At 38.0% G+C, this 26064-nt stretch overlaps 1 protein-coding gene across 1 annotated transcript in view; it reads left to right on the top strand.

Annotated features, from left to right (window-relative positions):
- AK9 (adenylate kinase 9) overlaps positions 1-26064 on the top strand; it is a 177384-nt gene that overhangs the window by 114507 nt on the left and 36813 nt on the right. The window contains exons 25-28 of the mRNA XM_038001024.2: positions 11556-11768; positions 15391-15651; positions 19310-19434; positions 21852-22071. Of these exons, the coding sequence (XP_037856952.2) occupies positions 11556-11768; positions 15391-15651; positions 19310-19434; positions 21852-22071 (819 nt within the window). The remainder of the gene's footprint in view (positions 1-11555; positions 11769-15390; positions 15652-19309; positions 19435-21851; positions 22072-26064) is intronic.

The raw sequence follows: 26064 nt of genomic DNA, 5'->3' as shown, positions 1-26064 counted from the left end.
TTTCTGATTTTAGACTTTTTCAGGTTCTTGAATATTTGCACAATACATATCACTTGAGCATTTTTAATCTGAAATCCAAAATGCTACATTTTCTTTGAGTGTCAGATCACTGCTCAAGAAGTTTTAGAGTTTAGAGCACTCCAAATTTCAGATTTGGGGATAGGGGTTGCTCAACGTGTACATATAGTTCAGATCTACAAAAAGTATGCATGAGGGGGATTGAAGAAATAATGGCCAAATATTTTCTAAATCTTGAAAAAAAATTACAAGCTCTCAGATTCAATATGCCCAATAAATAAACATGCTCAAGCACAAGAAACATGAAGAAAATATTATAATAGCACCAAGTACATCATATTCAAATTGCTCAAAACCAATTTTAAAAATAAAGGAGAAAACAGATATGCCACATACACAGGGACAAAGATAAGGATGACAGCATATTTCTCATCAAAAACAATGCAAGAAGAGAGTGGAGCAACATCTTTAATGTATTGAAGGGAACAAAAAAAACTGTCAGCCTGGTGCGGTGGCTCATGCCTGTAATCCCAGCGCTTTGAGAGGCCAAGGCGAACACATTGCTTCAGCTCAGGGGTTCAAGACCAGCCTGGGAAACATGACAAAACCCCATCTCTACAAAAAATACAAAAATTAGGCAGTCATGGTGGCGCATACCTGTAGTCCTAGCTACTCAGGAGACTGAGGTGGGAGGATCGCTTGAGCCCAGGAGGTCAAGGCATCAGTGAGCTGAGATCATATCACTGCGCTCCAGCCTGGGCAACAGAGTGAGACCCTGTCTTAAAAATAATTAAATAAATAAAAATAAAATAAAATAAACTGTCAACCTAGGATTCTGTGTCCATTGAAACCCTCTTTTAAAAACAAGGGCAAGCTGAGCGTGGTGACTCACGCCTGTAATTCCAGCACTTTGGGAGGCCAAGGCAGGCAAATCATGAGGTCAGGAGTTCAAGACCAACCTGACTAACTTGATGAAACCCCATCTCTACTAAAAATAGAAAAATTAGCCGAGTGTGCTGGTGTGCACATGTAATCCCAGCTACTCAGGAGGCTGGGGCAGGAGAATCACTTGAACCCGGGAGCTGGAGGTTGCAGTGAAATCGTGCCATTGCACTCCAGCCTATGCAACAGAACGAGACTCTGTCTCAAAAAATAAAAATAAAAAAATAAAAACAAAGGCAAACTGAAGACTCTGTTAGACATACAAAAGCTGAAAGAAAGCAGTCAGACACAGGTGGCTTCCGTGATGAATTCTGCCATATCTTGAAGAAAGAAAGAAAACCAATTCCATACAAACTGTTCCAGAAAATTGAAGAAGAGAGAATACTTCCTAGTCATTCTATGAGATCAGCATTGTTCTGATACCAAAACCAAAGACATTAAAAGCAAGGAAAGAAAAACAAACTGCAGTCTAATATCACTCATTAACATAGATACAGACATTCTTAACAAAATTTAGCAAATCAAATCCAAAAATGCACAAAAAGAATAATACACCATGACCAAGTGGGACTTATCTTGGAAATTCAAGTTTAGTTTAACGTTTGAAAAGCAATCAATGTAATTCATCATATGAAGAAACTGAGGGGAAAAAACGTGATCACCTCAATAGATACAGAAAAAGCATTTGACAAAATTCAACATCTATTACTGGTAAGAAAAAAAAATGAAGGGAACTTCCTTGGCTTGATAAAGGGTATCCACAGAAAGTTTCTAAATAACAGCTAATGTCATACTTAAGGGTAAAAGGCTGCATGCTTTTTTCCTAAGATCAGGACAAGGAAAGAATGTTTACTGTCACCACTTCTATTCAACACTATACTGAAGGTTTGGCTACTGCATTCAGACAAGGAAAATAAATAAAAGGCATTCAGATTGAAAAAGACACAACTATCTTTATATATAGGAGATAAGATTTTCTATCGTGATAGGCTGAATAATGGCACCCCAAAGAAGTCCATGTCCTAAGCTGTGAATTGACACCTGTGAATGTTACCTTATACAAAAAGGGATTTTGTGGACGTGACTAAATTAAGGATCTTGAGATAGGGAGTTATCATGGATTATCCACGTGGACCAATGTAATCACAAAGGTCCTTATAAGAGGAAGACAGGAAGTCAGAGAGAAAGTGCTTTGAAGCTGGCTTTGAAGATAGAGAAAAGGGCCATGAGCCAAACCTAGAAGTGGAGAGGCAGGAATGGATTCTCTCCTGGGGCCTCCAGGAGGAATTAACCCCGTCAGCAAATTCACAGTAGCCCCATAAAACTCTCTGGGCTTCTGATCTCCAAAACTGTAAGAAAATACATGTTTGCTGTTTAAAGCCACTACATTTGTGGTAATTTGTGTAAGCAGCATTATGAAATTAATACATCTATGTAGAAAAGCCAATGGAATCAATGAAAAAGCTACTAATAATTGAATTTAGCAAAGTTTCAGGACATAAAATCAATATACAAAAATCAATTTTATTTCTATATGTAAGCAATAGACAATCAGAAATTGATTTTTAAATGCCTTTCAAAAGAGTGTCAAGAAATGTAATACAAAGGGATAAATTTAGCAAAAGATATCCAAGAACAATACACTAAAAACTACAAAATTGTGCTGAGAAAAATAGAAGAAAGGCTACATAAATGGACCAATAGATATACCATGGCTGAGCATGGAGGCTCACGTCTGTAATCCCAGCACTTTGGGAGGCCGAGTCAGGCGGATCACTTGAGGTCAGGAGTTCAAGGCAGCTTAGCCAACATGGCAAAACCCCTTCTCTACTGAAAATATATAAATTAGCCGGGCGTGGTGATGTATGCCTATAAATTCCCAGCTGCTGGCAAGGCTGAGACACAAAAATCATTTGATCTCGGGCAGTGAGCCGAGATAGTGCAACTGCACCCCAGCCTAGGTGACAGAGTAAGGCTCCATCTCAAAAAAGAAAAAAGAAAAAAAAAAGTAGATATACCATGTTCACAGGTCAGAAGACTTAATATTGTTATATCAATTCTCCCCAAATTTATCTACAGATTCCATATAATCAAAATTTAAAACCCAGCATACTGTTTGGTAGAAACTTATAAATTTATCCTAACATTCATTTGAAAATGCAGAGTACTTAAAATAATGTAAACAAATTTTAGAAAGAATAACCAAGTAAGAGAATTAATATGTTTGATTTCAAGATTAATTAATTATAAAGTTATAGCTATCAAAATAGTGTCACTGGCACAAAACAGCAAATAGATTAATAGAACACAGGGAGTCCAGAAATAGAGCTACATATATATGGACAATTGATTATTAACAAATCTACAGAGGCAATTTAGTGGAGAAAGGACAGTCTTTTTGACTTTTTAATAAATAGTGCTGGAACAATTGGAGATCCATATGCATAGTGAACTTTGAACCAAACCTCACATGATATACAAAAACTAACTTAAAATGTATTATAGGCCTAAATGTAAATTATAAAACTATAAAACTTCTGGAAGAAACCTATGAGAGAATCTTTGAGACCTTGGATTAGGTAAAAATTTCTTAGACATGACACCAAAAGCAGAATCCATAAAGAAAAAAAATGATAAATTGGCCTTCATCAAACGTAAGAACTAAACTATTTTTTTAAAAAAAACACTGTTAAGAGAATGAAAAGACAAACTTGGATAAAATATTTGCAAATCACATATCTGATGAAAGTCCTTATATCCAGAATATATAAAGAACTCTTAATACTCAATGAGAAAACAAACAACCCATTTTTTTAATGGAGAAAAGATTTTAACAGACACCAGATACTTCACCAAATAAAATACACAGATGGCTAATAGGTACATGAAAAGATGTTCAACCTCATTAGTCACTAAGAAGGTGAAAATTAAAATCACAATGAGACACTATTAGATAATGTTTAAATGCCTAAAATCAAAGACTGACCATACCAAGTGTTAGCTAGGATGCAGAATAACTTGAATTCTTATATACAGCTCATGGGAATATAACTTGGTACAATCACTTTGGAAAATAGTTTGGCAATTTCTTAAACAGATAAATATACATCTACCACAGCAACCAGTCCTACCACTCCTAGAGATTTATCCCAGAGAAAGGAGAGCACATGCCCATTCAAAGACTTGATGAGTGGTCACAGCAGCTTTATTTGTAATGGCTCCAAATTGGAAACCATTCAGTAATTCATCAACATAGGAGGAGGGGTGACTGCTGTCTCTGTGAACCAGCAGACTTAGCCTCTCCTCTTGGTAATTCTGAGGAATCCAAGCAGCCCAGATGAGTGGGTTTCCCCTCAGCAAAACACACCTACTCCACCAAGAGACAAAGTACTTCTTTAAATGGGTCCTGCTCCCTGTGCCACCCAATTGGGTGAGACCCTCCAACAGGGGTTGTTAGATACCCCATACAGGAGCGATCCTACTGGCATCAGGTTGGCGTTCCTTAAGGTCAAAGGTCCCAGAAGAAAGAGCAGGCACCCATCTTTGCTGCTCTCCAGCCTCCTCAAGTGACATCTTCAGTTACGGGGGCAAATCAGATGAGTAGTGCCTGAACTGAACCCCCAGCAAGCTGCAGCAGCCCTACAGAAGAGGGACCTGACTATTGAAAGGAAAACAAACAAGCAGAAAATGACAACAGCAGCATCAACAACAACAAAAAGGCCCCCACAAAACCCCATCCAAGGGTCAGCAGCATCAAAGACCGAAACTTGAGAAACTCACAAAGATAGAAAGAATCAATGAAAAAATGCTGAAAACCCAAAAGGCCAGAGTGCATCTTCTGCTCCAAATGATTGCAACATTTCTCCATCAGGGGCATGGAACTGGACGGGTGAATTGACAGAAGTAGGCTTCAGAAGATGGGCAATAAAAAAATTAAGATGAGTTAAAGGAGCATGTTAACCTTGATAAAAGGTTAGATGAATTGCTAACTAGAATAATCAGTTTAGAGAGGAACATAAATGACCTGATAGAGCTGAAAAACACAGCATGAGAACTTCATGAAGCATACACAACTATCAACAGTCAAATTGACCAAGCAGAAGAAAGGATATTGGAGTTTGAAGACCACCTTACTGAAATAAGACATGCAGACAACAATAGAGAGAAAAGAATGAAAATGAATGAACAAAGCCTCCAAGAAATATGGGACTTCCTAAAAAGACCAAACCTATGATTGATTAGAGTACCAGAAGGAGACAGGGAGAATGGAAACAAGCTGGAAAACACACTTCTAGATATTATCCAGGAGAACTTCCTCAATCTAGCAAGACAGGCCAACATTCAAACTCAGGAAATACAGAGAACACCATTAAGATACTCCATGAAATCAACCCCAAAACACATAATCATCAGATTCTCCAAGGTTGAAATGAAGGAAAAATTGTTAAGGGCAGCCAGGGAGAAAGGCCAGGTAACATACAAAGGGAAGCTCATCAGACTAACAATGGATCTCTCAGCAGAAACTCTAACCATAAGAGACTAGGGGCCAATATTCAACATGCTTAAAGAATTTTCAACCCAGAATTTTATAGCCAGCCAAACTAAGCTTCATAAGCAAAGGAAAAATAAAATCCTTTCCAGACAAGCAATGCTGAGGGATTTCATTACCACCAGGCCTGCCCTGCAAGAGCTCCTGAAAGAAGCACTAAATATGTACTGGAAAGGAAAAACTGGTACCAGCCATTGCAAAAATACACCAAAATATAAAGACCAATGACACTACAAAGAAACTGCATCAGCCAGTGTGTAAAATAAGCAAATAGCATCATGATGACAGGATCAGATTCACAATACTAATCTTAAATGTAAATGGGCTCAATGGCCCAATTAAAATGTACAGAATGGCAAACTAGATGAAGAGCCAAGATCTATTGGTATGCTGTCTTCAAGAGACTCATCTCACATGCAAAGATACACACAGGCTCAAAATAAACGGATGGAGGAAAACTTACCAAGCAAATGGAAAGCCAAAAAAAGCAGGGATTGCAATCTTATTCTCTGACCAAACGGACTTGAAACCAATAAAGATCAAAAAAACAAAGAAGGGCACTATGTAATGGTAAAGGGAACAATCAACAAGAAGAGCTAACTATTCTGAGCATATATGCACCCAATGCAAGAGCACCCAGATTCATAAAACACATTCTTAGAGACCTGTGAAGAGACTTAGAATCCCAAGCAATATTAGTGGGAGACTTTAACACCCCATTGTCAGTATTAGATCAATAAGACAGAAAATTAATTAGGATATTCAGGACTTGAACTCAGCTCTGGATCAAGCGGACCTAGTTGACGTCTACAGAACTCAGTACCCCAAATCAACAGTATATATATTCTTCTCAGTGCCACATGGCACTTATTTTAAAATCAAACACATAACTGGAAGCAAAACACTCCTCAGCAAATGTAAAAGAACTGAAATAATAACAAACAGTCTCTCAGACTGCAGTGCAAGCAAATTAGAACTCAGGATTAAGAAACTTACTCAAAATCACACAATTTCATGGAAATTGAACAACCTGCTCCTGAATGATTCCTGGGTAAATAGTGAAATAAGGCAGAAATCAAGAAGTTCTTTGAAACCAATGAGAACAAAGAGACAATGTACCAGAATCTCTGGGACACAGCTAAAGCAGTGTTAAGAGGGAAGTTTATAGCACTAAATGCCCACATCAGAAAGCTAGAAAGGTCTCAAATCAACACCCTAACATCACAATGAAGGGAGCTAGAGAAGCACAAGCAAACTAACCCAAAAGCTAGCAGAAGACAAGAAATAACTAAGTTAAGAGAAGAATTGAAGGAGATAGGGACACAAAAAAAACCTTCCAAAATATCAATGAATTCAGGAGCTGGTTTTTTAGAAAATTAACAAAATAGACCACTAGCTAGACTATTGAGAGAGAGGAATCAAATAGATACAATAACAAATGATAAAGGGTATCACCACTGACCCCACAGAAATACAAACTGCTGGGCCAGGTTCGGTGGCTCACACCTGCACTCCCAGCATTTTGGGAGGCCAAGGCGGGCAGATCACTTGAGGTCAGGAGATTGAGACCAGCCTGGCCAACATAGCAAAACCCCATCTGTACTAAAAATACAAATATTATCTGGGCGTGGTGGTGCACGTCTGTAATCCCAGCTACTCGAGAGGCTGAGACAGGAAAATAGCTTGAGCCTGGGAGGTGGAGGTTGCAGTGAGCAGAGGTCTTACCATTTCACTCCATCCTAGGCTACAGAATAAGATTCCATCTCAAAAAAAAAAAAGATAGAAAAGAAATACAAACTGCCATCAGAGAATACTATTAACACCTCTATGCAAATAAACTAGAAAATCTAGAAGAAATGCATAAATTATTGGACACATACACCCTCCCAAGACTAAATCAGGAAGAAGTTGAGTCCCTGAAAAGACCAATAACAAGTTCTGAAATTGAGGAGGAATTAATAGCCTATCAACCAAAAAAAGCCCAGGATCAGATGGATTCACAGCTGAATTATACCAGAAATACAAAGAGGAGCTGGTACCATTACTTCTGAAACTATTTCAAACAATTGAAAAGGAGGGACTCCTCCCTAATTCATTTTATGAAGCCAGCATCAGCCTGATACCAAAACCAGGCAGAGACACAACAAAAAAAGAAAGCTTCAGGCCAATATCCCTGATGAACACCGATTCAAAAATCCTCAATAAGATACTGGCAAACCAAATCCAGCAGTGCATCAAAAAACTTATCCACCATGATCAAGTTGTCTTCATCCCTGGGATGCAAGGCTGGTTCAACATACACAAATCAATAAATGTAATCCATCACATAAACAGAACCAAAGACAAAAACCACATGATTATCTCAATAGATGCAGAAAAGGCCTTTGATAAAATTTAACATCCCTTCATGTTAAAAACTCTCATTAAACTAGATATTGATGGAACATATCTCAAAATAATAAGAGCTATTTATGACAAAGCCACAGCCAATATCATATTGAATGGGCAAAAGCTGGAAGCATTCCCTTTGAAAACCAGTGCAAGACAAGGATACCTTCTCTCACCACTCCCATTCAACATAGTATTGGAAGTTCTGGCCAGAGCAATCAGGCAAGATAAAGAAATAAAAGGTATTCAAATAGGAAGAGAGGAAGTCAAGTTTTCTCTGTTTGCAGATGACATGATTTTAAGATCTAGAATACCCCATTATTTCAGCCCAAAAACTTGAACTGATAAGCAACTTCAGCAAAGTCTCAGGATACAAAATCAATGTGCCTGAATCACAAGCATTCCTTTACACCAACAGTAGGCAGGCAGAGAGTCAAATCATGAATGAACTCCCATTCACAATCACTACACAGAGAATAAAATACCTAGGAATACAACTAACAAGGGATGTGAAGGACCTTTTCAAGGAGAACTACAAACCACTCCTCAAGGAAATAAGAGAAGACACAAACAAATGGAAAAACTTTCCATCCTCATGGATAGGAAGAATCAGCATCATGAAAATGGCCATACTGCCCAAAGTAATTTATAGATTCAATGCTATTCCCATCAAACTACCATTGACATTCTTCACAGAATTAGAAAAAACTATCTTAAATTTCATATGGAATCAAAGAAGACCCTGTGTAGCCAAGACAATTCTAAGCAAAAAGAACAAAGCTAGAGGCATCATGCTACCTGACTTCAAGCTCTGCTGCAAGGCTACCGTAACCAAAACAGAATGGTACTGGTGCCAAAACAGACATATAGACCAATGGAGCAGAACAGAGACCTCAGAAATAATACCACACATCTACAACCATCTGATCTTCAACAAACCTGACAAAAACAAGCAATGAGGAAAGGATCTCCTATTCAGTAAATGGTGCTGGGAAAACTGGCTAGCCATATGCAGAAAACTGAAACTGTACCCTTTCCTTACACCTTATACAAAAATTAACTGAAGATGGATTAATGACTTAAATGTATAAGCCAAAAGCATAAAAAACCCTAGAAGAAAACCTAGGCAATACCATTCAGGACATGGGCATGGGCAAAGACTTCAGGACAAAAACGCCAAAAGCAATTGCAACAAAAGCCAAAATTGACAGTGGGATCTAATTAAACTGAAGAGCTTCCACACAGCAAAAGAAACTATCATCAGAGTGAACAGGTAACCTGAAGAACGGGAGAAAATTTTTGCAATCTACCCATCTGACAAAGGTCTAATATTCAGAATTTATGATGAATTTAAACACATTTACAAGAAAAAAACAACCCCATCAAAAAGTAGTCAAAAGATATGAACAGACACTTCTCAAAAGAAGACATTATGTGGCCAAAAACATATGAAAAAAAAGCCCAACATCACTGATCATCAGAGAAATGCAAATCAAAACCACACTGAGATACCATCTCCTGCCAGCCAAAATTAAAAAGTCAGGAAATAATAGATGCTGGTGAGGCTGTGGAGAACTAGGAATGCTTTTACACTGTTGGTGGGAGTGCAAATTCGTTCAATTATTGTGAAACACAGTGTGGCAATTCCTCAAGGATCTAGAACCAGAAATACCATTTGACCCAGCAATCCCATTACTGGGTATATACCCACAGGAATATAAACCATTGTACTATAAAGACACATGCACACGTATGTTTATTGCAGCACTATTTACAATAGGAGAGACATAGAACCAACCCAAATGCCCATCAATGATAGACTGGATAAAGAAAATGTGGTATATATACACCATGGAATGCTATGCAGCCATAAAAAAGAATGAGATCATGTTCTTTGTAGGGACATGAATAGAGCTGGAAGTCATCATCCTCAGCAAATTAACACAGGAACAGAAAACCCAATTCACATGTTCTCACTCATAAGTGGGAGTTGAACACTGAAAACACATGGACACACAGAGGGGTATAACACACACCAGGGCCTGTTGGGGGGTAAGAGGAAGGAATGTAGAGGATGGGTCAATAGGTGCAGCAAACCACCATGGCACATGTGTACCTATGTAACAAACCTGCACGTTCTGCACATGTATCCCTTTTTTTTTTGGAAGAAATAAAGAAAAAACTAAAAAAAAAATTATAAGAACTTGAAAGGATTTTACCCCCCAAAAAATCAATTACTAAAATATGGGCTTAGGGAGAAAGATAAAAACTAAACAAAAATAATAGATGGGGGAGGCTTTATAGGTCATTTCTTACATACACCTTCATTGATTAGATAATTCCGTGTATTTTTTGAACATCATAAGAAAAAAATCATTATTTTCCAGCTCATTTTGAAGCTTGCTTTTGATTTTTTTTTTTTTTTTTTTTTTTTTTTTTTTTTTTTTTTTTTTTTTGGATGGAGTCTCACTCTGTTACCCTGGCTGGAGTGCAGTGGTACGATCTTGGTTCACTGCAACCTCCACCTCTCCGGCTTAAGCGATTCTCCTGCCTCAGCCTCCTTAGTAGCTGGGATTACAGGTACATGCCACCACGCCTGGCTAATTTTTATATTTTCAGTAGAGAAGGGGTTTCGCCATGTTGGCTAGGCTGGTCTTGAACTCCTGACCTCATGTGATCCACCCACCTCGGCCTCCCAAAGTGCTGGGATTACAGGCATGAGCCCTCGCACCCAGCCAAAGCTTGCATATTCTGATATAAATATCAAATAAAAGTAGTAAAAGGTAAGGTTAGTCTCATTTTTGCACCTTTATAGAAAGTTGGTTGTATCTTGTTTTGTGAAAAGAAGTATGATGTAAATAAGTATGTAAAATATTCCATTTGTATTTTTTAAAATACTGTATTTGTGGCTAAATATCTATCTATTTTTATAGGTATATTGGTAGGATTTTTTTAATGAGTCTGGGAGATAAAACTATTAAGAATGCTAACATAGTACTGGAAGAAAAAAGGTGAAAGGAGATTTTCACTTTTTATACATTGTAATGTGTTTTGAATATTTTTACAGTAAGCATATATCATTAAAAAAATTTTTAAATGTATTTCCCTTGCTTTAAATAAACTGAAAGAATCCTTAAAGGACTTTGCACATATTTTCTTTATCATAAAAGAAAATACATTTTACACTTTCAATTGAGCTAAATAGGATATTTCCAAATTATTATTTGATCATATATCAACTTAATAGCAAAGTAAATTCTGAGGCATCTCTCATTTAATTTGCCATGGGTAAGAAGTTGTGATCTTGACTCAGCTTTTACTTTTAGGGAAAAATTCTATTTTAGAAACTGACCTCACAATGACCCAGCATCAACACATTCTGGAGTTTTTCATTACGTCTATGTTGGTAGAGGACGAGGGGCACCTTCATTCTCAGTGCTGCTTTATTTTCCTCATGAAAATAGAGAAACTTAGGATGTGCACTTAGAGTAATATATGAGAAACTGATTTTTAATCAAAATAATATAAGGACTGGCCTTTTGTGGATTGTTTTCAAGTTGCTACAGATTAAATATTATTCAAGAAGCATTTTAAAAAATTCTCTCCATCAAAATACTTTTTAATTTAATGTTCTCCAAACTTTGAATAACGTTTCTAGGGTGAAGAAAAAATTAAGGAGAGAAAGAGGTATTTGGGAGACACAAAACACTTTTGTCCAGTAGTCCTCAAAGAAAACTTCATCCTACAACCAGGAAACACAGAAGAAGCAGCCAAGTATCGAGAAAAGATCTACTACTTTTCAAGTGCTGAGGCTAAAGAAAAGTTTTTGGAGCATCCTGAGGACTATGTGGCTCATGAAGAACCACTGAAGGTGAGACAGTATTCCTATCTTAATGATTGCTCCCACAGGATTTTTTCAGGACTGATTACCAATCACTACCAATTTACTTAAGGGTGAAGTTCCCAATCTGATATTACAACATAAAGAAAATATCTAAGTTCAAAGAACAACTTTTTGTAATATAACATAAAATAATTATCTATTTTGATTTCTGTAGTAATTACTTGTGTCAAACCAGCACTTAATATCTGCCTTTTTAGCTGAAATAAAAATAAAACAAAACATAAACAAAAACAAACCCCACAGCTGGATGAATTCCTTACTATAGTGAGGCCAGTCATGCTAGTTAGTCTCTGAGAGCAGAGCAGGATGATGGTCTTCTACAGGATTTTGGAGAAGAGTGGAATTCAGGGATTGGTGAACTTTCAGAGGCGTAAGTGGGTTGACATCTATGGAAGTAAGATTAGTGACACTGCTATTGACTGGTTCACACTCAGAATTGTTATAGGGGTAAGTCCATCCTGATTGGTAAGTTTCAAGAGTGAGGGCTGACACTAGTTGGTTGGATTGCAAAAATGTGTTTCCTGAAGTGAGTTTACCCTGATCAATTAAACCAATTTAAAATTGGTTGAGTGGCTATTGTTACCATGGCTATCCAATAGTCATTTTTTAGTGGAGCATTGTTATAGAGAAGGACACTTTGGTGAATCTTCCCTGGACATTTTTCTGTTACAGCTTTGGCTGACTTTCTCAAAACACTCTCATCATAAGCAGATGTTACTTCTCTTTGACCGTCCAGAAGCTCAACAAGGAAAATGCATTGAGCCTCAAAAGACAAACTGTTGCCATGACCTTTGTGCTTGACCAGTCCACTTTTGCTTTGACTGGACCACTGCCACCTCTTGGTGACCATTGCTTTGATTGTGCTTTGTCTTCAGGATCATACTGATAAAGCCATGTTTCATCTCCTCTACAATTCTTCAAACAAATGCTTTAAGATTTTGATCCCATGTGTTTAAAATTTCCATTGAAAGCTCTGTTTTTGTCAGCAGATGATCTGGGTGCAACAGTTTTGGCAATCATAGAGTAGAAACTTTGCTCAACTTTAATTTTTCAGTCAGAAAACTTGTACACTGAGTCAACCTAGATGTCTAGGCGTGTTGGCTATTTTTTCTGCTGTTAATCATCAGTCCTTGTCAATTGGGTCACAAACAAGATAAATTTTTTCCTCACAAATTTAAGTGGGTGGTGTGCTGCTACAGGCTCCATCTTCAACATTGTCTCATCCTTTTTTCAAGCAAATTGTCCATTTGTAAACTGCTGATCTCTTTGGGGCATTTTCCCTAGAAACCTTCATAAAGCATCAATGATTTCACCATTTTTCTTCCCAAGCTTCACCATAAATTTGATGTTTATTCTTGCTTCAGTTCTAGCGGAACTCATGTTGCTGTGATCTATTGCCTTGTTTTACATCATACTGGTGTCTTATCTTTCTTAGTGCTTCAAACTAGATCCTGTTCAGACATGTTATAACAAGTTCATATGAGTTTATTTGGTGCAAAAAAAAAGTGAAAAAAAAATTATTTTCATAATATGCATTTTCTGTCAACTTTTTGAAGACCCCTCATATTTTTAGATTTTTGAGGAAACTCCATACTGTTTTTCATAATGGCTGTCCGACTTTACATTTCCACAACAGTGTACAAGTGTTCCCCTTTCTTCACATCCTCACCAGCATTTGCTATTTTTTTTGTCTTTTTGATAATAGTCATTCTAACAGAGGTGAGATGATATCTCACTGTGGTTTTAATTTACATTTCCCTGATGATTAGTGATGTTGAGCATTTTTTCATATACCTATTGTCCATTTGTATGTGTTCTGTTGAGAAATGTCTGTTCAGGTCTTCTTTTCCCCATTGTTAAATCAGAATATTTGTTTTTTTGCTACTGAGCTGTTTGAGTTCCTTATATATTCTGGTTATTAATCCCTTGTTGGATGGATACTTTGCAAACCTTATCTCCCATTCTGTAGGTTTTCTCTTTACTATGTTGTTTTCTTTGTGATTCAGAGGTTTTTTAGGTTAATGTAATCCTATGTGTCTATTTTTGCTTTTATTGCCTATGTTTTTGAGGTCTTACCTGGAAAAATCTTTGCCCAGACCAATGTCCTGTAGCACTTCCCCAGTGTTTTCTTCTAGCAGTTTTATATTTTCAGGTCTTCCATTTAGGTATTTAATCCATTTTGAGTTGATTTCTGTATATGGTGAAAGATGAGGATCTAGTTTCATTCTTCTGCATATGGATATCCACCTATCACAGCACCATATATTAAAGAGACCATCCTTTCCTCCATGCATGTATTTGGTGCTTTTGTAGAAAATGAGTTGACTGTAAGTGTTCTGACTTTCTTGAATTATTTTACTACTGTGCTATGCTATAGCTCCCTGGGATGGGATTACTGGAGCGAGATATATACATCACAATGTATTGCCTTATGACTTTTGATAATATCAATGCCTTCTTAAAATGAACACATGGAACTAAGCACTTCTGTATAATTTGGGCCATTTTCATGAACTTCAAATTTTATATAGTGCCCATGAGACTACTGAAGCATGTGGGTGGTTGTACCCTCACAAAGAAGCCCCAATCCACTGGTGTTGGGGGTCATTTAAGGACTGTGGCCATTTATCCTTTTCTGTTGTTGTTTTCAACTGTAATTTCTGCTTAGTCTGGTTTGCTGTTTGTGATCTATTGCCTTGTTTTACACAAATCCATTTGGATAAGATCCTGAAATCCTGACTGTATTTCCATAGTTTTGCAAAGCATAAAATGAACTGGGTTTTCCAGAAGCATTTCCCTTCCCTACCATAGGGTACCTGAAGACAGTCTGAGCACCAGACAGCCCTAGTTGCCAGACGTTTAACTGATGGATGAGTGAGATGTTAAGCCAGCAGTTTTATCACTGAGAGGTTTAAAATGTGATTTAAAAGTATGGTGTGAGGCTGCAGCTATATAATTTCATGTCATTCTAGTTTTTCTCCTTCCCCTTGCAAAAACTCCAGCCCCTTTGAGGCTTATCCTACTCGGATGTATCAACAAGCCCCATTCCTCCTTGCTGCTATCACCTACCAATTTCTTAGTATTTCTTCACAATCACAGAAGACTTAGCTGCTGCTTCATTCCAGTGCTCACCATTGTTCTTGACAGTTTCAGCATCCCATGGATGATCCATATAACGTGAGTCCTGAGATTACTGGAATAAATGGAGAACGCTCTAAATTTTTCTTGTTAGTGGGTTTTCTGTTTGATTTATTTTATTATGCTAGGAACGTATCTTACCATTCTGTATTAACTAAAACTTTTGTCAAAAACAAAAATAAGTGAACCCTATTTTATTAAATGCCTTTTGGCATATGATACCAAGATAATCGTACATGGTTGTTGGTGCTCCCTGAGGACCAGTATTGATGGAATTAATTATGTTAATTGAAATCCTAATGTCTAAGCATCCTTGAGTTCATGATGTGATCATTCCTACCCCTTCTTAGGGAGGGCAGTTAATAAGTCTTATGTGTTCTAAATTACTCAAAACTGTTCTTCCTTCACTCTCCCTTTATCCCACCCCTCCCTGACCCACCCCCTGTGGCAGGCTCCTCCATTAAGAATATGCCTTGTCGGCCCCCAGGGCTCTGGCAAAACTTTGTGTGGAAGACAGTTGGCAGAAAAATTAAACATTTTTCACATTCAGTTTGAAGAAGTTCTTCAAGAAAAACTACTACTCAAAACTGAAAGGAAAGTGGGACCTGAATTTGAGGAAGATTCTGAGGATGAACAAGCTGCCAAACAAGAACTTGAAGAGCTTGCAATTCAGGCCAATGTCAAAGTTGAGGAAGAAAATACAAAAAAACAGGTAGTAATCTCTTTGTTTTGTTTTGTTTTGTTTTTGCTGTTGTTATTGTTATTGTTCTTGAGACAGGGTCTCCATCTGTCACCCAGACAAGAGGGCAGTAGCACAATCACAGCTCACCAAAGCCTTATCTTCCCCGGGCTCAGGTGATCCTCCTGCCTTGGTGTATTAGTCCATTTTTACACTGCTGATAAAGACATACCACGACTAGGCAATTTACAAAAGAAAGACATTTAATGAACTTACAGTTAGGTCCACGTGGCTGGGGAGGCCTCACAATCATGGCGAAAGGCAAGGAGGAACAAGTCACATCTTACATGGATGGCAGCAGGCAAAGAGAGAGCTTGTGCAGGGAAACTCCCCCTTATAAAACCATCAGGTTTTGTGAGACTTATTCACTATCAAAAGAACAGCATGGGAAAGGCCTGCCCCCATGATTCAATTACTTCTCACTGGGTCCCTCCCACAACATGTGGGAATTCAAGATAAGATTTAGGTGAGGTCAGTCAAACCATATCACTTGGCCTCCCAAGTAGCTGGGACTACAGGTGTACACCACCATGCCTAGCTAGTTTTGGTATTTTTTGTGGAGATGGGGGTCTTGCTGTGTTGCCCAGGCTGGTCTCAAATTCCTGGGCTCAAGCCATTTACCCACCTTGGCCTCCCAAAGTGCTGGGATTACAGGCATGAGCCACTGTGCCTGGCAGTAGTAATCTATGCAGACAGCTGTGCTTACTGGTATTACTCTGGGGAAGTAGTAGTATAAAACTCTCTAAAGTTTCTAAGAAGAGAAAAAAAGTAGCCCATAAAAGTCATTTAAAGAGTCATATTCATCATGTGCTAAATAAAAATCTTCCAGCTCTTCTAGAATATAAAGTACTGAGTTTTATATGACTGAAAAAAAATCAGAAAAACTTTCTTTGACAAGGCTGTTGTATAGCATTTATTTGGAAGTATGATATTTGGTATATCTGACTTAGACAATATAGTTTTCCATTATTGTGTTCTCTGATTTCTATCAAATAGCATAAAAATCTGCCCCAGCCTTAGTGGAGATCTCAAAATATTAATGTCTAATGATGCCTTATCAGAAAGTTTGTACTGTATTGATCTGTTCTCTCATTGCTATAAAGAAATACCTTAGATTGGGTAATTTTTAAAGAAAATAGGTTTAACTGGCTCGTGATTCTTCAGGCTGTACAGGAAGCATAGTGGCATCTGCTTGGCTTCTGGAGAGGCCTTAGAAAACTTACAATTATGGCAGAAGGTGAAGGTAGAGCAGACACATCACATGACCAGGGCAGGAGGAAGAGAGAGTGAGGTGGGAGGTGCCACACACTTTTAAACCACTGGATCTCATGAGCACTCACTCACTACAGTCATGGCAGTACCAAGGGGGGAATGGTGCTGAACCATTCATGAGAAACCGCCCCCATGATCCAATCACCTCTCACCAGACCCCACCTCCAACATTGGGGATTGCAATTTCACATGAGATTTGGGCGGGGAAACAGATCCAAACCATATTAACCTCTTACATGGCTTCTATCTGGAGTTATACAATGAAAGTTCTTAATAGGCCATTTGTTCTCAAATGATCCAAGTGCAGTTAAATGTAACGCTCAAAGTTGAAGCAGGGTTGATTAGTGAGTGACAGATGGTGTTCTAGTAGGTAATGAAGTACCTCTTCAGACATATTCTTTTTTCTTTTTGAGACAACATCTCCCTCTCTTGCCCAGGCTGGAGTGCAGTGGTGCAGTCTCGGCTCACTGCAACCTCTGCCTCCTGGGCTCAAGTGATCCTCTCACCTCAGCCTCCTAAGTAGCTGGGACTACAGGCATGCACCAGCATGCCGGGGTAATTTTTGTGTTTTTTGTATAGACGGGATTTCATCACGTTGCCCAGGTTGGTCTCAAACTCCTGACCTCAAGTGATCCGCTCACCTTGGCCTCCCAAAGTGCTGGAATTACAGGCATGAGCCACTTGTGCCTGGCCTTCAGACATATTCTTTAAATGTTTTTCACCTATATTTAGTAGCGTTCAGGAGAAACTGATATCCTATTAATTTAAAAAATGTATATTGGGACAGGCACAGTGGCTCACACCTGTAATCCCAGCACATTAGGAGGCCGAGGTGGGTGGATCACCTGAGGTCAGGAGTTAGACACCAGCCCGGCCAACATGGTGAAACCCCGTCTCTACTAAAAGTACAAAAATTAGCCAGGCATGGTGGCACACACCTGTAATGCCAACTACTCAGGAGACTAAGTCAGGAGAATCACTTGAACCTGGGAGGCAGAGGTTGCAGTGAGCCAAGATCTCACCACTGCGCTCCAACCTGGGCAACAGAGCAAGACTCCGTCTCAAAAAAAGAAAACAGTATGTCAATCCAGATTTTTAAATTTAACAAGTCTAGATTTTAAAGTACAACAAATATCTCCCGCTTGTCTACAGTTTTTTGTTTGATTTTCTTTTGCTGTTTTCTGAATCATTTAACTTCTCAGAAAGCAATTAAGGTATTTTATTTCTAGATAATAAAATTAATCCTACTTCCTGGTAAGCAGCAGTTTATCATACCTTATCTATTCAGTTTTAGAATTTTGGATGACAAAAGTACTCTACAAAAGTAGCTTCATTTTTGTAAAAACTGTTGTTTTTTACTATCCATTCAAGGGTGATCCTACTTCAGAGAGAATTGACCAGAGTTAATTATCACAATGCTTTCTATTTGTTATTATGTTATAATCCTCATCTAGTTTGTATTTCAGATGGCTACCTGTTTGGCTTATCCCATGATCAGCATCTAGGTTGGAGAGATAATACTGTATAATTATAATATAAATAACAAAAATCAGTTAAGCCTTATAGGTGTGTGTGTGATAAATTGAAAAAGGTTTAGCAAAAAGTAATGAGATATGACCCCAAGGCCATGTATGAAAATCAATATTATTACTTACAATTTATCTTAGCTATAGTAAATATTATTTACTATAGGTTGGTGCAAAAGCGGTTGTGTTTTTGCCATTACTTTTAAGGCAAAAACCACAATTACTTTTGCACCAACCTATATTTCTAACCACATTAAATAACTGGTTTAAAGAAAATAGCTCAAATTTTTAAATGTTTATAAGCAACACTACGAAAAAGACCTCAGAGAAAAATAACAGGTCTCATTCTAATCAACTGTGTAATACCGTATTGTTTATGAATATAGATTTTGGGGTTTTCTAAATTGATATTTGTACATATTTTTGGGGTATATGTGGTATTTTGTTACACACATAGAATGTATAAGGATCAAGTCAGGGTATTTATGATATCCATCACCTTGAGCACTTATCATTGCTATGTGTTGGGAGCATTTCAAGACCTCTCTTCTAGCTATCCTGAAATGTACAACACATCGTTATTAACTATAGTTTCCCTCTGTGCTATTGAACATTAGAACTTACACCTTCTATCTAACTGTATGTTTCTACTCATTATCCTGCCTCTCTTCATCTCTTCTATCCCCACCATACACCCTTCCCAGCCTCTGGTAACTTTCATTCTACTCTCCACCTCCAAGAGGTCCACTTTTTTAGCTTTCACATGAGTGAGAACATGCAATTATAAGCATAGAGTTTTAAAACTTGTTTTATTTTCTGATTTTTGTTTTTAGCTTCCAGAAGTACAACTTACAGAAGAAGAAGAAGTAATCAAATCAAGTCTAATGGAAAATGAGCCATTGCCTCCTGAAATTCTTGAAGCAATACTTTCTGAGTGGTGGCTTAAGGAACCAATACGGTATCTTAATTTATATAGAATTGTATATTTATTTGCTTTTATTTGTTTTATTCTTAAAAGTTAAAAATTTAGTTTAACATACATTTAAGAATTTTCTGCTTTATACTCATGTAAGCTGGTGATTTTTCACTTGAGATACACATTGAAAACATCTGTAAAGTCTTTAAAAATACCAATGCCAGGACCCCACACCAAAATAATTGAATTCGAATCTCTAGGAGTGTGAGCCTGGGATATTTTTCAGTACCCCCAGGTTATTCTAAAATGCATTTGTGGTAAAACTGTAAAAGCCTAAACAAAGTAGCTAAATATTATGCACCATTAAAATTTATTATAGGGCCAGGCACGGTGGCTCACGCCTGTAATCCCAACACTTTGGGAGGCCAAGGCAGGAGGATCACCTGAGGTTGGGAGTTCAAGACCAGCCTGACCAACAAGGAGAAACCCTGTCTCTACTAAAAATACAAAATTAGCCGGGTGTGGTGGTGCATGCCTGTAATCACAGCTACTCAGGAGGCTGAGGCAGGAGAATCACTTGAACCTGGGAGGCGGAGGTTGTGGTGAGCCGAGATAGTGCCATTGCACTCCAGCCTGGGCAACAATAGTGAAACTCCGTCTCAAAAACAAAACAAAAAAATTATAATGAATAATTTGTAATAGCATGAGAAATATTTTTACATAAAGTTAAATTAAAAAGAAGATGTAAAACTATAATATAATAGATAATGCACACATGAAGAACCAACTGGAAAGAAATAAAACAAATTTTTAATAACCTCTGAGATGTGGGATTATGGATAATTTTTGCCTTTTTATGCTTTTCTCTATTTTTTCCATTTTTCTATAGTGTGACATTGCTTTTATAACCAAGGGGAAAAGAATACATTTTGAAAAGGTTATTGCATTAGTCCTGGAGAGATATACTAAGGGGCTTGAACTAAGGGAGAATGGCAGAAATAGAAGTGTGAGTACAGAGGAGGACATGCCAGGACTTACCTATTAAACATAAGAAGCAAGAGGGAGCCAGGGGAGAGGGCCAAAGGTCTCTAACAGGTAGTACCTGAGTACGAGTGGGTCAGAAGGAAGAGCAGTTTGGAAGGCTAACAGTATGATTTTTGACAGTACAATCTGTGTATAATTCCAGAAGGGCATTCAGTTGGAGAAACTCCACAGCTTTTTGAAAATTCGGAACCAAAACTCAGAAGAGAGGTTGGGTATAGAGGTAAAGATGTGGAAGTCATTGACAGAGAAGTGACAGCAGGAACAGTAGGAATGAAATTGACCCTGCCAGAAGCGACCAGACTGAAGGCACTTCTAAAGAAAAAAACACATATATTATGGCCAATATATGGAAATTTGCCCCCTTAATAAGAAAGGAAAATTCACATTTTTGAACTAACAACTTTGAAGGCTGAAACTGTCAAATGTTCATGAAAGTCCTATTTGTATTAAGAAAAAAATATATATTTAAATATAAATATTAAAAACAAACCAAATTTCAGATAAACAGGAGAAACAAATTCTCACTCAAATGGGGACCAGTATTGACTCTCTCAACTAAACAAAGCCAAGTTTTCAAACTTGATTGTTTTATAAGTGCTCACTAATTAAAATGTATTAACATTCCAGTTATTTTCCTAATTCTTTTTTTTTTCTTTTTTTTTTTTTTGAGAAGGAGTTTCACTCTTGTTGCCCAGGCTGGAGTGCAATGGCATATTTTCCTCATTCTTAAAGTCTCATCACACTTGGGCAAGTTTGACAATCCCATTTGAATATAATTATCTTGCCCATAGGAACCAGGATACATACATTAACAATTGTCATCGGTTACAAGGAGACCCAGGGAAGTGGGTATGGGTTGTCTCATGAAAGGAAGCACTGTTAGAAGAAAAACTGCCAACAGTGAGGGCTCCCACTACAAGTGGGCTGGCCAGGTGTACTCTTTAAATAAAGAGTACCACATTCACTAGGCTGGGCACCCCCCTCAAACAGAGAACTTATTTTCTCTTTTCCTATGGCCTTCTCACAACTTCTAGTAAACTTTCAGTTAACAGTAATTGTAAACTGATTGACTACAATTTTATATTATAAATATATGTATGAAATATTGTAATTTTAATCCAATTTGATAGATTTTGAAAAAGAAATGTCACATATACAACTAGAAATATTAAAAGAAATAAAAGATAGTAAATTTTTAAACTATTCATTACGTACAGAAAGTTGATATTTATCAATACATTTTTTTACTTTATTTTTTCTTTTAAAATATTTAATTGACAAATAAAGATTGTATATATTCAAGGTATGCATGATGATTTAATATACCTTGTATAATGATCATTACAGTCAAATTAATGAACATGTCCATTACAGTATTTTAATGAAATAAAGTAAATTATGAAAATTTCCACCAGTTCCACAGGTTTTATATTAGATGGTTTCCCACGATATCCAGAAGAGGCCCAGTTTTTGGGGGATCATGGATTTTTCCCAGATGCAACTGTTTTTATACAAGTTGATGATCAAGATATTTTTGATCGCCTCCTTCCAGCCCAAATTGAAAAGTGGAAACTAAAACAAAAGAAGAAATTAGAAAGGAAGAAACTGATCAAAGACATGAAGACAAAAATCAGGGTATGTATCTAGCAAAAATGCATTGAATAAATCTGTTCAGCATCTGTTTAGTGATCTATTATAAAGTGATCTTCACAAAAAAATACAGTTTTCTTATTTTAATACCACAGTAAGCATGAAACATTTTTCATCAAATAGTAAGACTATAATAAGAGTTAAGAGTTCTTTCAGGCTTTTGTGGTAATCAATGTGTTAATGCTTCTCTCTTTATGGCAAGTAAAAGATAGTGGTAGTGCCAAGGCTTCCCTCTCCCGGACATGGGAGCAAAGTGGAAGAGGTAACAAACAGAGATTTGAAACACAAAGAAGTAAAATTTCAGAGGTCTTTTTCACTGCCCCTAGAGCGATGACACTATCCATCAAAGCCATGCGAGCCTATAGTGAAACCAGATCCACATTACGTTAGAATGTTGTTCCTAAACCTACATTCTGAGGAGTACTCCATAAAATGTTGAAAAGTGTCACAGAGAACCAGCAATTCCACTCCTGGTAATCTTATCTAACAGCAATGAAAATATATGTCCACATAAAAAGTTATATGTGAATGTTTATAACCATTATTCATAATAACCAGAAAGTAGAAACAACCCAAATCATCAACTGATGAATAGAAAAACAAAAGGTGGTATATCCTTAGAATTGAAAAACTACTCAGCATTAAGAAGGAATGACCCATTAATATACCCTGTAACCTGGATAAAAATCAAAACCATTGTGCTGAGTGATTGAAGCCAGGCAAAACAGGAGTGCATCCTGTACAATTCCATTTCCATGACATGCCCTGAAAAGGCAAACCTGTAGATCTGGGCTGAGGTATAAAGAATGGACTTTTGAGTCTGGACCTAGGATGGCCCAGATGAGACATGAGAGCAGTGTTAAATGTTTGAAGGGCTTTCATGCCAAAGGGAGCTTGGAGTTACTCCACGTGGCCTCAAGGGAAAGAACTACCATTGGTAGGAGGAAGGTACAGGGAAAGTATATTTCATTCTTAGAGAGACATTTCAAAAAGAGCCCAGACTGAAGGCAGGGAGCTTCTTGCCAATAAATAAGCATAAACTAGACAAACATTTGGCAGGGGAGAATGGAAAAATGGGTCAGAGAGCTCATCTATTAATTTCAATTCTGAGATACTAAGACTTAAATTATGTAATACATTCCCACAATTCAACACCAATTAAATTACACACTGCCAAAGTGTTAAAGCCAAGCAGTTCCTCTTTCATTGCTCAGACACGGTTTTAAATTATTTTCATCTTGGGGTTAGCCAGAGGAAATCCCTTCAAGGCCATTGCCATCCATTCTTCTTCTCCACCACACTAAGGTTGCATGTCCCAGGCCATCACTGGTCTGCAAAATACCAAGGCAGGCAGAGTTCTTAGCCATCTAAGAACTATGGAAGTAAGGAGGGAGACGTGGGAAGATACCTGGCTCCACGGTGTTCTTGATGACATTCAGGCCAAACTGTCTGCCATGCACGAGATTCTGTAAGTATGAGAATGGAAAACAAAGAGCCAAAGAAGAGAGCCTACCAAAGCACATTCATACGTTGTCTCACTGTGGGGCCTGGAATATCTAGGCCAGTGCTAACACAGAAATCTCTGTGATGACAGAAATGTCCTAGATCTGTGCTGTCCTATACAGGAGCCACTAGCCGCAGTGGCTGTTGAGCACTTAAAATGTGATTAGTGTGGCTGAGAAATCAAATGTTTAATTTTATTAAATTTTAATATAAATAGCCACACACAGCTAGTGGCTATTGTACTGGACAGAACAGCTGTAGGGCAATGAAGCTACATCCTAGACATCACATGCTTTAAGAATTTTAGGGACCTAGAACAGGAAAGCAGCAGGTTTCAGGAGCTAGTGTATCACCCCAGGCCTTTGCCCCTTCCTTTCCTCACCCACTAACTCTATCTCAGTTCAGAGCTTTCTCGGCTGACACCAGAGTTCCTACAGTGACCTAATTGTCCTCCCTGGCTTCAGCTCTATGCCTTCCAGACCATCCTTCTGACTACTTCCACACGAATCTTCCTAAAACCCCATTTTGATCAAGCCACCCCATTAAGGTCTGAATTCTCAATCTTATCCCAAATTCTCTTTCTAACTTTTTTTCTCAGTGGAAACAAATACAAACCCTTCTCTGCAGTAGCCACCACATTGTATGCTTTGGCAATCCCATATCTGGTAGTTTCTTTTCTTTTTCTTTTCTTTTCTTTTCTTTTCTTTTTTTTTTTTTTTTGAGACGGAGTCTCACTCTGTTGCTAGGCAGGAGTGCAGTGGTGCAATCTCAGCTCACTGCAACCTCCGCCACCTGGGTTCAAACGATTCTCCTGCCTCAGCCTCCTGAGTAGCTGGGACTACAGGCGTGCACCACCATGCCCAGCTAATTTTTGTATTTTTAGTAGAGACGGGGTTTCACCATGTTGGCCAGGTCAAGAGATCGAGACCATATCTGGTAGTTTCTAAAAGCATCCTCACACTAATTGTGTGACATTACGTGAGTTAAACTCTGATTTTCTGTGAACTCACCTCTAGAGTGGGGTAATGCCTTGCAGATATGTTTTGAGCAGAAAATGAAAGAATATATATTATAGTGCTCAGGACAGTGCTGCCATCTGGCAGATGTACAATAATTAGTTAAACTTCACTGACTATTTGAGTGAAAGGAGCAGAAGAAAAGTAGACTCAGAATGTGTATGAGTGCTATTGGTATAGTTTGCAATTTTTTGGTATATACAGTGGTCTTTAAGTTTTATGAAAACACAAAAGAGACTATGTTTTCACAACTCCACATTTAAAGAACCTATGGTAAAAATATGTCTTTATAAAAGGAAATAATAGAAGTTTTTGTAAATTCTCGCCATGTTAAGAGCCATAAAATCTTTCTGGGGCTCATAAACCAAATGCATTATATTCAGTTCAGCTTTATAATTCTATCTACAAATAATTCTTGCATGCCTACAAGGCATAAGTTCTCAGGAATATGTGCTCAATAGCAGCCAGATGAAAGCACCCAGGTTCTGCTTGTCTGGACCAGAGCCCCAGAGCATGTCCTCAGGCACCACTCTGTCCCCCTGGTATTTAAAGGGAGACCAGTTTGCGGAGTCCTGAACCAATAAGCCCCGAAACCTGAAGAAAGCAGATTAGTTTTAGTTTTCGTGAAAACCTTGGAGACCCATCAAAGAGGATCCACTGTGTTAGATTTAGAGGATTCTGGGAAGGTTGGAGGACTGTCTCTATATCAAGTCTGTGACTATCTCCCAACCACGTGCACTTTCCCCATGTGGACATACGTGTTTTTAGGTTTAGTTAGACCAGGGGTTCCCAAACCCTGGGCCATGGATGGATACCAGTCTGTGGCCTGTGAGGAACCAGGCCACAGAGCAGGAGGTGAGCAGTGACTGGTCAAGTGAGTGAAGCTTCATCTGTATTTACAGCCGTTCCCCATCACTCACATTACTGCCTGAGCTCTGCCTCTGGTCAGATCAGCAGCACATTAGATTCTCATAGAAGCACAAACCGTATTGTTCATTGTGCATGCAAGGGATCTAGATTGCACACTCATGAGAATCTAATGCCTGATGATCTGTCACTATCTCCCATCACCTCCAGATGGGACCATGTAGTTGCAGGAAAACAAATTCAGGGCCCCCACTGATTCTACATTATGGTGAGTTGTAAAATTATTTCTTTGGATATTACAATGTAATAATAATAGAAATAAAGTGCACAATAAATGTAATGAGCTTGAATCATCCCAAAACAATCCCCATCTTCAGTACATGGAAAATTGTCTTCTGTGAAACCAGTCCCTCATGCCAAAATGGTTGGGGATTGCTATGTTAGGCTATTCAATAGTGTGTTAAAAGCTTACCATTTTCAGTGAATTGCCTCCAAGTATTTCCCTATTTCCTGCGACCAAAACCAAACAAACAAATGAGCAATAAATTCTGAAAAGGAGTTCTAAACTTTGTGGAAAGAGTAACTGACCCCA

Source organism: Chlorocebus sabaeus, chromosome 13 (genome assembly GCF_047675955.1).
Source record: "Chlorocebus sabaeus isolate Y175 chromosome 13, mChlSab1.0.hap1, whole genome shotgun sequence".
In the NCBI taxonomy this organism is placed as follows: Eukaryota; Metazoa; Chordata; class Mammalia; order Primates; family Cercopithecidae; genus Chlorocebus; species Chlorocebus sabaeus.
Note: the sequence above shows the minus strand (reverse complement) of the source record. Positions and strands in the feature narration are given on the sequence as shown.